This window comes from Oryza sativa, chromosome 4, assembly GCF_034140825.1.
Source record: "Oryza sativa Japonica Group chromosome 4, ASM3414082v1".
NCBI classification, from domain to species: Eukaryota; Viridiplantae; Streptophyta; class Magnoliopsida; order Poales; family Poaceae; genus Oryza; species Oryza sativa.
In genome coordinates, this window is record NC_089038.1 from 4,308,178 (window position 1) to 4,319,441 (window position 11,264).

At 38.9% G+C, this 11,264-nt stretch overlaps 2 protein-coding genes across 2 annotated transcripts; both read left to right on the forward strand.

Annotated features, from left to right (window-relative positions):
* The first annotated feature begins 300 nt into the window (after positions 1–300).
* On the forward strand, positions 301–2,486 carry LOC4335034 (protein CROWDED NUCLEI 2). The gene is made up of 2 exons (XM_015779061.3): positions 301–419; positions 503–2,486. The coding sequence occupies exons 1-2, from the start codon at positions 389–391 to the stop codon at positions 2,170–2,172; spliced, it is 1,701 nt and encodes a 566-aa protein (XP_015634547.1). The 5' UTR covers positions 301–388; the 3' UTR covers positions 2,173–2,486.
* Positions 2,487–9,555: 7,069 nt separating this feature from the next.
* Positions 9,556–11,063, forward strand: LOC107276317 (uncharacterized). The gene is made up of 2 exons (XM_015779803.3): positions 9,556–9,694; positions 9,813–11,063. Exons 1-2 carry the CDS (start codon positions 9,654–9,656, stop codon positions 10,741–10,743), a joined length of 972 nt encoding a protein of 323 aa, XP_015635289.1. The 5' UTR covers positions 9,556–9,653; the 3' UTR covers positions 10,744–11,063.
* The last annotated feature ends 201 nt before the right edge of the window (positions 11,064–11,264 follow it).

Below are 11,264 nucleotides of genomic sequence, written 5' to 3' on the forward strand. Positions count from 1 at the left end.
TATATCCTTGCTGCTTCAATTTTCCATTGAGAATTCATTTGTTCCTTTCTTCCTTCTGCATTATATCGATTCGCTCTTGCCAGCGATTCTTTTACTAGATAGCTGGAATCTGTCCTTCTTGTCTAATTTTCTTCCTACAAAAGAAAAAGATATATTCATCCATCCCTCTTTCCCATCGACACTCCATCCCTCTGCTGCACCCACACTCCATCCCTTCTATACCTTGCTTCTTCCCTCTTCCTCATGGAGTCATGGACACTTCATCCTCTAGTTCTTCTTCTCTTGTATATATGAGGCAATTTCGACAGGGGCAGGAAAACATGCCGCATCCTTCGGTTGGTGCACAGCGAAACAGCGAGGCATCATCTGCGTGACACCAACAATTGGCATGTCGTCGTCGACCACACCATGGTTTGCGGGTGGGCAAGCACATCATATTTTTCTTCTAAGCACTGTGGTCCCATCTCTCTCCTCTAATACCCCTCTAAAACGTATGTTGCAGAGCTATTCACAGATGACAGGGTGAGGACCCTATCGCATCAGGTCATGACACTTGAGGACAGGGTGTGGGAGTTGGAGCACAAAAACACCCAACTGCTCCACGAGAAGGGTAAACTAGAGAAGCAATTGGAGACAAAAGCGGCAGCTCAGGCCATCTCAAGCCAGAAGGAAGAGGTGGAGAGGAGCTTGAAGGGTGAAAATGATAAGCTTCAGTTGGAGGATTTGACTATGGAGGAAAATTATAGCCAGTCTGAAGCTGAGGTTGAGCAGTTCCAAAAGGAATTAGGTGCATTAGTGGAGGAAAAAGAGGTAGCTGCTAAGACATTTGATGATGACAAAGAAAAAATGAAGATGGAATCAGAGTATCTTAAAAGGAGGTTGGAGGAAATCCATGACAACAAAGATTTCATGAAGACTGAAAATAATAAGCTTCAGTCCGAGGCTTTGATTGTAGAGAAGAAACAAATCATGTTTGAAGCAGAGATTAAGAGACTGAAGATGGAATTGGGGGCAGTGACAGAGGCAAAGGAGGTGGCTGCAAAGGCATTCAATGCTCAAAATGAAGAAATCACCAAGAAACTAGAGGATCTTAAGAGAAAGTTGGAAGAAATCCAAACAAATAAAGACTTAGTGGAAGGTGAAACTAATGAGCTTCAGCCAGAGGTTTTTGCAACAGAGGAGAAAAATAGCCTGTCTGAAGCAGAGATTAAGTGCCTTAAGCAAATATTGGAAGTAGCGATGGAGGTGAAGGAGGCAGCTGCAGAATCATTTGATGCAGAGAAGGAAGAAATCATGAAGCAATCAAACAATCTCAAGAGGAAAATAGAAGAAAATCAAGCTAGCAAGGATTTGGTGGAGAGTGAAAATGACAAGCTTCGGTCAAAGATGGTGACAGTAAAGCAGAAACATAATCAATTTGAAGCAGATAATAAGAGCCTCAAGATAGAATTGGGCGCACTAAAGGAGGCGAAGGAGGCTACTGCAAAAGCATTTGATGTTGAGAAGGCAGGAATCCTAAAGGAATTGGAGGATCCTAAGCGGAAGGTGGAGGAAATTCAAGCTAAGAAGGATTTGGTGGAGCGTGAAAATGATAAATTTCAGTTGGAGGTCCTGACTGGAGAGCAGAAACAAAGCAAGTCTAAAGCAAAGGCTAAGAGTCTCAAGGTGGAACTAAGTGCATTGGTGGAGGCAAAGGAGGCGACTGCAAAGGCATTTGATGTTGAGAAAGCAAAAATCATGAAGGAATTGGAGGATCTTAAGAAAAAGGTGGAGGAAATCCAGGGCAAGAAGGATTTGGTTGAGGGTGAAAAGGATAAGCTTTGGTTGGAGATTTTAATAGTAGAGCAGAAACATAGCATGTATGAATTAGAGGTTAAAAGGCTCAAGTTAGAACTAGGTGCATTGGCAGAGGCAAAGGAAACAGCTATGAACTCATTTGATACTGAGAAGATAAAATTCATAATGGATGTGGAGGACCTTAAGAGGAAGATAGAGGAAATCCAGGTCGGTAAGGAAGCGACTGAGGAAGTAGGGCGCGACAAGGATGCTGAGGCCGATAGGCTGAGGGCTGAGTTGATGAAGATCGGTGTTTCTTTGTCACAGATGCAAGCATCCTATAATGAACTTGATGGTAAGAATTCGCACCTAAATGATGAGAAGAATTCAATCTAGAAAGCAGTAGATGCTAAGAAGGTTGAAGCATGCAAGCTGAAGTAAAAAAATTGGGGAACTTGAAAATTACGATGCTGAAAAGGATGATGAGAATGGGAAACTGAAGGCGGCATTATAGGAAAAGAAGAGTGAGATTGATGCCCTCACCAAGGACAATGAGCTGCTGCATCTCACAGTTGCTGAGGCACAGGAGAAGAATAAGTGTAGCATTTTATCATGCATATCACCATGCAGCTCCAAATAATTAGGTTGGGAATGTGTTGCATTAATAATGTAATGGTTGCAATGAAATAAAACTTGCACTTCCTTTGTTATATGTGATATGCTATAATGCTAATGTTCTATTGATTAATCAGATACATTTTGTGACGTCTCTACACTATTAATAGTTTGGTAAACCTGCCACCTTACCTATTATTACTCAACAAAATGTTGCTCCTTTTAGCAATGGCCTAATGGGATTGATTCTACAGAGTAGTATAGCTGGAGTCCACTTGCCATTCTTATGCATGTTTCGATTTTATTTAGCATATTGTTCTCTATTTTTCTGAAGAAAATTACTCTACCCGTAAAAAATTTACTCATGTGCACATTTCACGTATGGCAGGGGTGGGCCCAGGTTTTCCTTGAGGCCCAATACCACCATTATATGGTGAAAGTTTGTTGGGCATAGTGAGCTTCAATTCGACAATTCCTACGCCTTGGGGCTCGGGCCATGGCCCGAGCAGCCTATGGCCTAGGTCTGCCCATGCGTATGGCATTCCCATGCCCATAATTTCAATTTTTCCCACCTCTGGCCTCGCATTCCTAGGTCCCATGCTTTAGTAAATAATCGTATGATAAAGAAATTACTAACATTTATTTTAATTGAAATCGCAACAATTGTCATAAGGTAATAATGTTTTTACTAACATGTAATTTATTTTTAGATCTTGTCCTGCATCATCTGATGGTAATGTTTTTACAACTATATTTTACTACCGGATGACATTGACATCTGGCGGTAGTAAACTTTTTCACTAACATTTTTTATTAAATTATGACTAAAAAGTCCATTAGTAATGTAATTACTCCGTTCTGCTGAAACATAATTGAGGCCTAAAACAATAAAATATTGGTTGTTGTTGTTGTTTTTGTTTTTGTTGTTGTTTTTGTTGTTGTTGTGTTGTTATTATTGTTGTTGTTGTTGTTGTTGTTGTTTTTGTTATTATTATTATTATTATTATTATTATTATTATTATTATTATTATCATTATTATTATTATTATTATTATTATTATTATTACTATTATTATTATTAAAGTGTGTTTATGTTAAATATGTTGTTATTTATAGAGACTTAGAATAAAAAATTAGTTCATGTCTTTTACAACTTGCTAGTTATGAATTTTATAATTAAATTAATAGGTACCTACATTGAGAATCCAATATTGGTACTTCATATTTATGAATTCAAAATTATTTAAGAATTATAGGGGATTATGGTGAATCAAGTTACAATTCGCAATTATCACTTTGGAATTTTGAAGTTAAATTGATAAAGTCCAAATACATACAACTCTATATATATATTAATTCTGATTTTTACAAAAAACAAATCCTGAATAGTCCTTGGTATCTCCTATGGCATGTTTTGTTTAACACGAATTCTCAATATAATATACTGTTACAATTATACCTATAAAAATCCAATGACATGAACATCGACAATAAGCCGCTGACTGTATACATTATGCATATGGATATATGAACAGAACATCTAGAAAGTAGTCATTAGTTGTTAGTTTTTATTCGAATACATATATATATACATATATATATATATACATATATATATATATATACATATATACATATATATGGATACATATATGTATCTGGATACATATATATATATATATATATACATATACATATATATAGATACATATATATACATATATACACATATATATACATATACATACATATACATATATGAATATATATTCTTTGTTTCAAGATTAAAATCAAATAACCCAATTTTTATAATGAGCATGAGATTTATGCTGTTAATTGACCTGATTGCTTGAACAATGCATTTTATCACTTATGAGTTATGTTAAAATAGATATTCAATAGGTAAAATATTAGCAGCATGATTTATTATTTCAATCAAAATAAAACAAAATCAAAGATGTCTTGAATTCGGCACATAGAACATGCAAGTTTTGACATAATACATATGATCAGAATGTCTTGAATAGAAGGTGCAAATTCGACGATACCTGTGTACATTACAGACAATCGACCACAGATGAATCAGACTCAACTCTGGGACATTGATATTAGTAGTTGATTTCCTTTTCTGTATAAATCCCTTGGTGACCAAGGATCATGAAGGCGATATCACTATATCGGCCTATAGTAAGCTTGATCCGAAAGAAAGCTAGATTTTTATGTGCCCTGTAGACACTGCTCTCATAATTATCGTGCTTAAACAATCCATTAATGATCAGGTATTAATCGCCACTGCGTACACTCTTCCTTGCCTTAGCCTGTCTGCATGCAACCATTCGATGATGGCTTAAGAATCAAGTCTGATCGACGATAAGAACATTCATATATGCACTTAAAGAATAATTTAGGTGCTGATCGGGATGAAGGGCAACCTCGTCACTTTGCCAATTTCGATCCCTAATCAGCATCTGTAGTTCACAAAAAATAAACTTCAGAATTATTACTGAAATGTGTCCTTACAGTTCTTGCAAATGGTGTTGCAAGCATACCCTTTGACATGATTCACAATGATTAAAAGTTCAAAAGAAAAAGGGAAAAAATGAATAGCCATGATTTGTAGGTTCAATCCATAGAGACCTCTTCAAGGTAAAATTAAAGTAGTCAGCGAACATCTAAATATGATTCAGAAAACAAACTATGGTGTCAGGAAAAGAAAAAAAATACATTGAATCTTTGATTGATGCAAATGTTCCAATGATCTTGCAAATATGTTTAGGTGTACCCAATAAGGAGTAAGTTTTTATTACTGGCAAGATTGAATGAGGTAAGTGTCACGTGCAAGTGAAATAGGTGAAGGGGAATAGATTATATTATAATAGAGAAAGTTACAAGACTAGCCCTCAACCAAAATTACTTGACGGGAGCCGAGAAGGTAGGGTCGGTGGGCACTATGATAAATTTTAATCTAATGCCTATCATAACCTAGAGAGGGACCATCCTTACATGGATAGAGGACAACCTAATCTAATCCTATCCCAACAAACTTCCTAACCAACTGAAGTACGTTATCCCGACTGTGCAGCACACGCATCACCTGGAAGCCACGTGGCATGGTACTGTGTCGCCTCCTTTGGAAGTCATTGGGACTGCCGGAATCATCTACTCGGCTTCCGTTGGACATTGCCATGGTACCGTTGTTGCAACGGCCAGCCATGAAGCCGAGCTCCACCTGATCGTGGCCCATGCTGGCGAAGATCAACTCACCATGGAGTGGAATAAATAGTAAATAGATAAAACAACAATCCAACTGCATAACAATGGAGTGTGCAGTATTGAGACCTATTGGTGGCTATGGTAGTAGGACAAACAAATGCAATAGAGAGATTGTAGGAACAAGGAGGCCGACTAGAGGGAGGTGAATAGGTGGTTTTAAAACTTTTGGCTAAAACCGAGTTTTGTATGCGAAAACGTAAATCAAAACGGTTTTGCACAATTCAAAACCAAAATCAAGTAGTCTCAACTAAGTACACAAAGAAGCTAGCCTATGTTGAGATTTGTAAGCCTAGGGTGATAATAGCACAAATAAACTCTAGTATGTAAACTTGCTCAAAGTAAATTTGCACAAAATAAAGGAGACAAGTGACAAAGGATTTTTTTCACCCGATGTTCAGAAGTTTGCTAACTTCCTACGTCACCGTTGAGGTGAGTCCAACTTTACCGCTCAAACCACGAAGCCACCGCAAGTCCCCTTCGTCAAGGGGTGGGCAAGGTGAGAGCCGGCCCACGAAGTGGTCTTCCAGGCCTCTATCACTATGGTTGTTCTTCCTCCACTCCGGAGATGGAGAACACCGAGCCACTCACAATCAACACCGGCCATCCTCCACATCCTTCTCGGAGAGGTCACCAGGCAACTCCTCCAAACCGTCTAGGAGGTGACAACCTCCAAGAGTAACAAGTCTAGGATGCATGCCGAGGATGATCAAGTGCTACACTAGCTATAGCGATGAAGCAATACATTTGGATTGGCTTAACTTACTCTCCAATACCTCACTAGATAAACTAAGTGCACAAGGGTGCAAGGGTTTAAGATAATGCAATGGAGTGCCAAAACCTTACCCTTACTGCTGGGGAGTGGGTATATATACTCCCAACCACCAAAACTAGCTGTTGGAGGCTAAAACACCTTTTTAGACGTGTCTGCCAGTCTGACCGCCCTACTAAACCCGGTCAGACCAGCCCTTGGTCCAACGGTAAAAAAAAACTAGCCGTTGGGGGCTGTCGGGACCTTCGGGCGGTCTGACCGTCCATACAATGTCAGTCTGACCGCTAGGCAATTTTCACCACAGTCCACCGATAGTAAAATGGCGATAACTCTTGATTCAGGTCTCGGAATTTGACGTTCTTGGACTCTATGGAAAGATTATTCAAAGGGCTATCCAACCCATGAACAATCCTCTAAGAAACACAACTTTTCTCAGGGAGAAAGGGCTCACACTCCAAAGGATACTCCACCGGACAAAACCACATGAGGCTACCCAAACCTATAGGATGTGCCCACTTCACTCTTTGTTTGGGACTTGAGAAAACTCACCACACTTGGCTAGATAAGCCCACCAAATGCACCTACATGCATATGAACTAATATGGCACAAGATCATCCACATGCTCGCTTCATAGACCACTCTTAATAGTACGGCGCCTATCTAGCAAATCTGGTCTACACCAAACACCAAGACCGGAAAAAGACTAAGAAAACATTCTTAGCTCCATTATACCTTGGTCTTGCGCCATCCAACTTGGGGTCAATGTTTGAGCCAAGAACAACACTTGTGACCATTCGGTTGAACCATGTTTATACTGAGGTCTTGACCATCATTTGTCAAGACTTTCTTCTCATCACAAGCTTGACTTCATTCTTGTCAACATGGCGATGTCCTTGCTTGGTGACCATCAACCCATGGTGTCATCCGTTAGCCTCATCACGGTGGGACCTATTTCTTTGCACATCTCAAAGGAGAACATTAGTCCCAACAAATCGATTGTCATTCTCCACTTGATGAACAATAGGTTGCATATGAAAGATATGAATATGTTTGTTGAGTATTCATTAACACCACAAGTGTCATATACTCGTACGCAAGCTCAAGTACAAAGATCCGATATAAATAATAGGTGAACAACATGGATCTAGAACATGCACAATAAATGTATAGGATTTTCTCCCCCTAAATATATGCATACAAAGAAATATACAAGAGAAGCAAGTGTATGCATAAGTAAAGAAGAACCAATGGGGTTTATCCTATACACATGGACAATGCATGTAGCAATGATAAAGACAAACAAAAATACATACCTTCATGATCTCCATGTTCTCAAAGTAAAGGAGATTAAATAAGATAAGGCTCAAGTAAGCATTATTCTCACACTTATATAACAATAACATGGAAATCATATATATGAACCTATCAAGAAGTAGGAGATAAGAAGTGATACATATTGCTTTATCTCCATGCATTTCATCCTTGTCATGATTAAGGTCCATCACAAAAGTATGCATATCTACCACCTCATTATCGGGAATTAACCTAGTTGACAACTTATATAAAAGAGTGGTTAATCCCATAAACATCGGTTTATCATCTATCACCAAAGGAACAATTACACAAATTGTTTAATCCAAGATCTTTCAATATTTTCTCTCTTTGGTGATGGATAATAACCCGATATAAACAATATAGAGAGATGAGATGAAAGATAATTTCAAATAAAGATAGAGATTTTATAATAAACAAAATATAGAATAAACTCTCTCTCAAGATGTTTATACATATGGATATAGAGGAATGCATATGCACATAATCAATCAAGATCAATGAGGGAGCTCACACTATATTTTGGATCGACAAGAGAGACCAAGTTAGAATATGTGAGGTTTAATACATATCTCTTATCATTTTTACTTTCATATCCAAATGAGACTTGTCAAAGAAAAACTCATAAAAACATTAGTCTTATATAATTAGATTTGTCATTAATCACCAAAACTAAATTAAGGCACTTGAACTTACAGAGATCTTCAAGAAGCCTCTTTTCTTAAGATACTGCACAAAAGAAATAGTTTTTGGATTTGAAAAAAACAGTTGACAATAGTTTTTTTTTTCTATCAAAACTTTCAATTAGTGGACCACATTGGATTCCATTGAGATTCGTGCGAGGGAGTGAACAAAATTTCATGCAACGTGCGCAACGGGGGTTCAAACCCGCGACATCAGGAGTGAGATTGCATGGGGCTAGCCTAGGCAAGTTTGATTTTTTTCGGATTTCATACTAAGTTATATATAAGTAGAGATATGTTATAATTACACTTTTAATTATAGTATAGTTACATTTGAAAGTTTTTTCCGTAAACAACTGTTCGAATGTTGTATAGCTACTCCAATATTTTTTACTAACCGATCCACATATTTGTTCTGGCACACGGATTAATTAATGGATGATGATCCAATGACTGAAGTCTTTTGGTGGCATTCATCTTGTGGCTACTAATTTGTTGATGACATCTCTTCTTATGTAGTCAATAAGAAAGATTCCTCTGAAAATTAGTCAGGCTACGCCGCTAGAGCTGACGAGCTTATAGTTTTCTACAACCAAATTAATACATGGATTTTTCAGAATTAAAGGTTCAGAATGCAGCCATTAAATCAATTTTCCGAACAAAACGTTCAAGGATAGTCCAATTATCCCAGGCCATAGAAAAATGGAAATATAATAGCGGTAACCATCGCAAATGATCTTTTCATCCATTCCAGCCCTTGTGAGACGTCATTCATGGGATGCAGCACAGGAGACACAAGGCAGGTAACTAGGGGCATCATGCATGTGGAAATTTCCCAAACAGAGAAATGCTCCTGTCCTCCGATGAGAATACAGTCAGGGATAAGATAGCCAGAACTGGTTCAACCACCCCATCCCGACTTCACTTCACTAGCACTTCATCCTTCCTCTTCTTCATCGGTATTCCATGCCTTCCCTACACTGCTTCTTTTTCTCTACCTCACCGACACTCCATCATTTTCTTCACCGGCACTCGATGCCTTCCGCCCTTCTCTCCTCTAACTCTTCCCTATATATACACACACACACACATATGGATTCACCTCAAGTCAAACATTTCATCAGCACACGTAAGTGTCTTCAACCTCCGACGAGTGTGTGACAACAGCAGCCGCAATTCGTCGTCGTCCTCACTCCTCCAAGTCATGGAGGCGGCGGCGTTTATTGCCGGGGCTGCCACGGCAAGGTATTCAAGTGGACCAAGACATCATTTTCTATATTTCAAAAGGATACAATTCCCGTGCACATACATAGCTTTGTCCCATCTCTCTTCTCTAATGCTCCCTCTAAAACTTTCACTACAGGGGCTTGCAGTTGTCCCGAAGGGTGAAGGAGTTGGAGAGCCAAAACACTACACTATCTAATGAGAAGAATGACCTGGAGAGAAGGGTGAAGAGGTTGGAGTACGAAAACAACAAGCTGTCTAATGAGAAGAGGTGGGCGGTGGATGTGTACTCAAGAAAGATCTCCACACTAGAATACAGGGTGTGGGAGTTGGATCACCAAAACAACAAACTGTCCAGTGAGCTGGTAAGGCAAACGGAGGACACGAGGACAGTGGGTCTGCTGTTCATGAATGCTGCCGATAGGTACCAACACGTAGCAGAGGTGCAGATTAGGACAAAGGAAGAGGAATTGGTGAACATGAGGAAGGCAAGCATGCAGTTAATGAACGCTGCTGATACGTACCAAGAAGTAACAAGGAAGCAAATTAAGGCAAAGGAGGATGACCTGGAGGATGCGAGGAAGGCAATTTTAATGATCATGAATGCTGCTGATACATATCAACAAGTAGCAGAGAAGAAAATTAAGGATAAGGTGGAGGAATTGAGGGTTCTTGGGGTTCAAAAGGCAGAGATAGATGCAAGGATAGCATCATTGGAGTCTAGGCTCGAGGCAGCTCTAGTGAAGAATCAGGAATTGGAGTCTACTTCTGTTAAGGCGTTGATTGAAAATGATATGCTTTGGTCGGTCATTGAGAGGCTCATGATGGGCGGACTAGTTGAGGTGAAAGAGGCAGCTGCAAAGGCATCTGATTCTGAAAAAGTAGAAATCATGAAGGAATTAGAAGACCATAACATGAAGGTGGAGGAAATTCAGACCAACAAGAATATGACGAAGGGTGAAAATGATAAGATTCAGTCAAAGGTTTTGAGAGAAATGCAGAAACATAGCTTGTTTGAAGCAAGGGTTGAGAGGCTCAAGATGGAGCTAGATGCGTTGGTCAAGGCGTAATAGGCAAAATCATGAAGGAATCAGAAGACCTTAAGAGGGGACACGTAGGAAATCCAGGCTGCAAAGGATTTCGTGAAGTGTGAAAAATGATAAGCTTTGGTTGGAAGTTTCCGAAGAAGAGGTTGAGAGACTCAAGGAAAATATTTAGCCGATATTTTTCCTTGAAACATTTATACATCTGGATGGTCTGGCACCAAGCTCTGTGGTTGTGTCCCCTTGTGGTGCTGCTCACTGTCTCTACTCTGTTAACAACACTAAAATAAATAGGTGCTTTGGAATGGGTTTACAATTCAGAAATATATGATAATTGTGAGTGTGCTTATTACATGAGATTGTTTGTTACAAAACGTGGAGCAAATTTATATTTTTAATTAGATATGCATGCATGGTTCTCTCACTTGTTTGGGAGCGTATCCTATGCACACATGCACACAGGCCCTCGCGTGTACACACCGTGTACACCAACTAAAAATTATTACAAAAAAATCTAGAAAAATTCATATATGTACTTTCAATAGTAT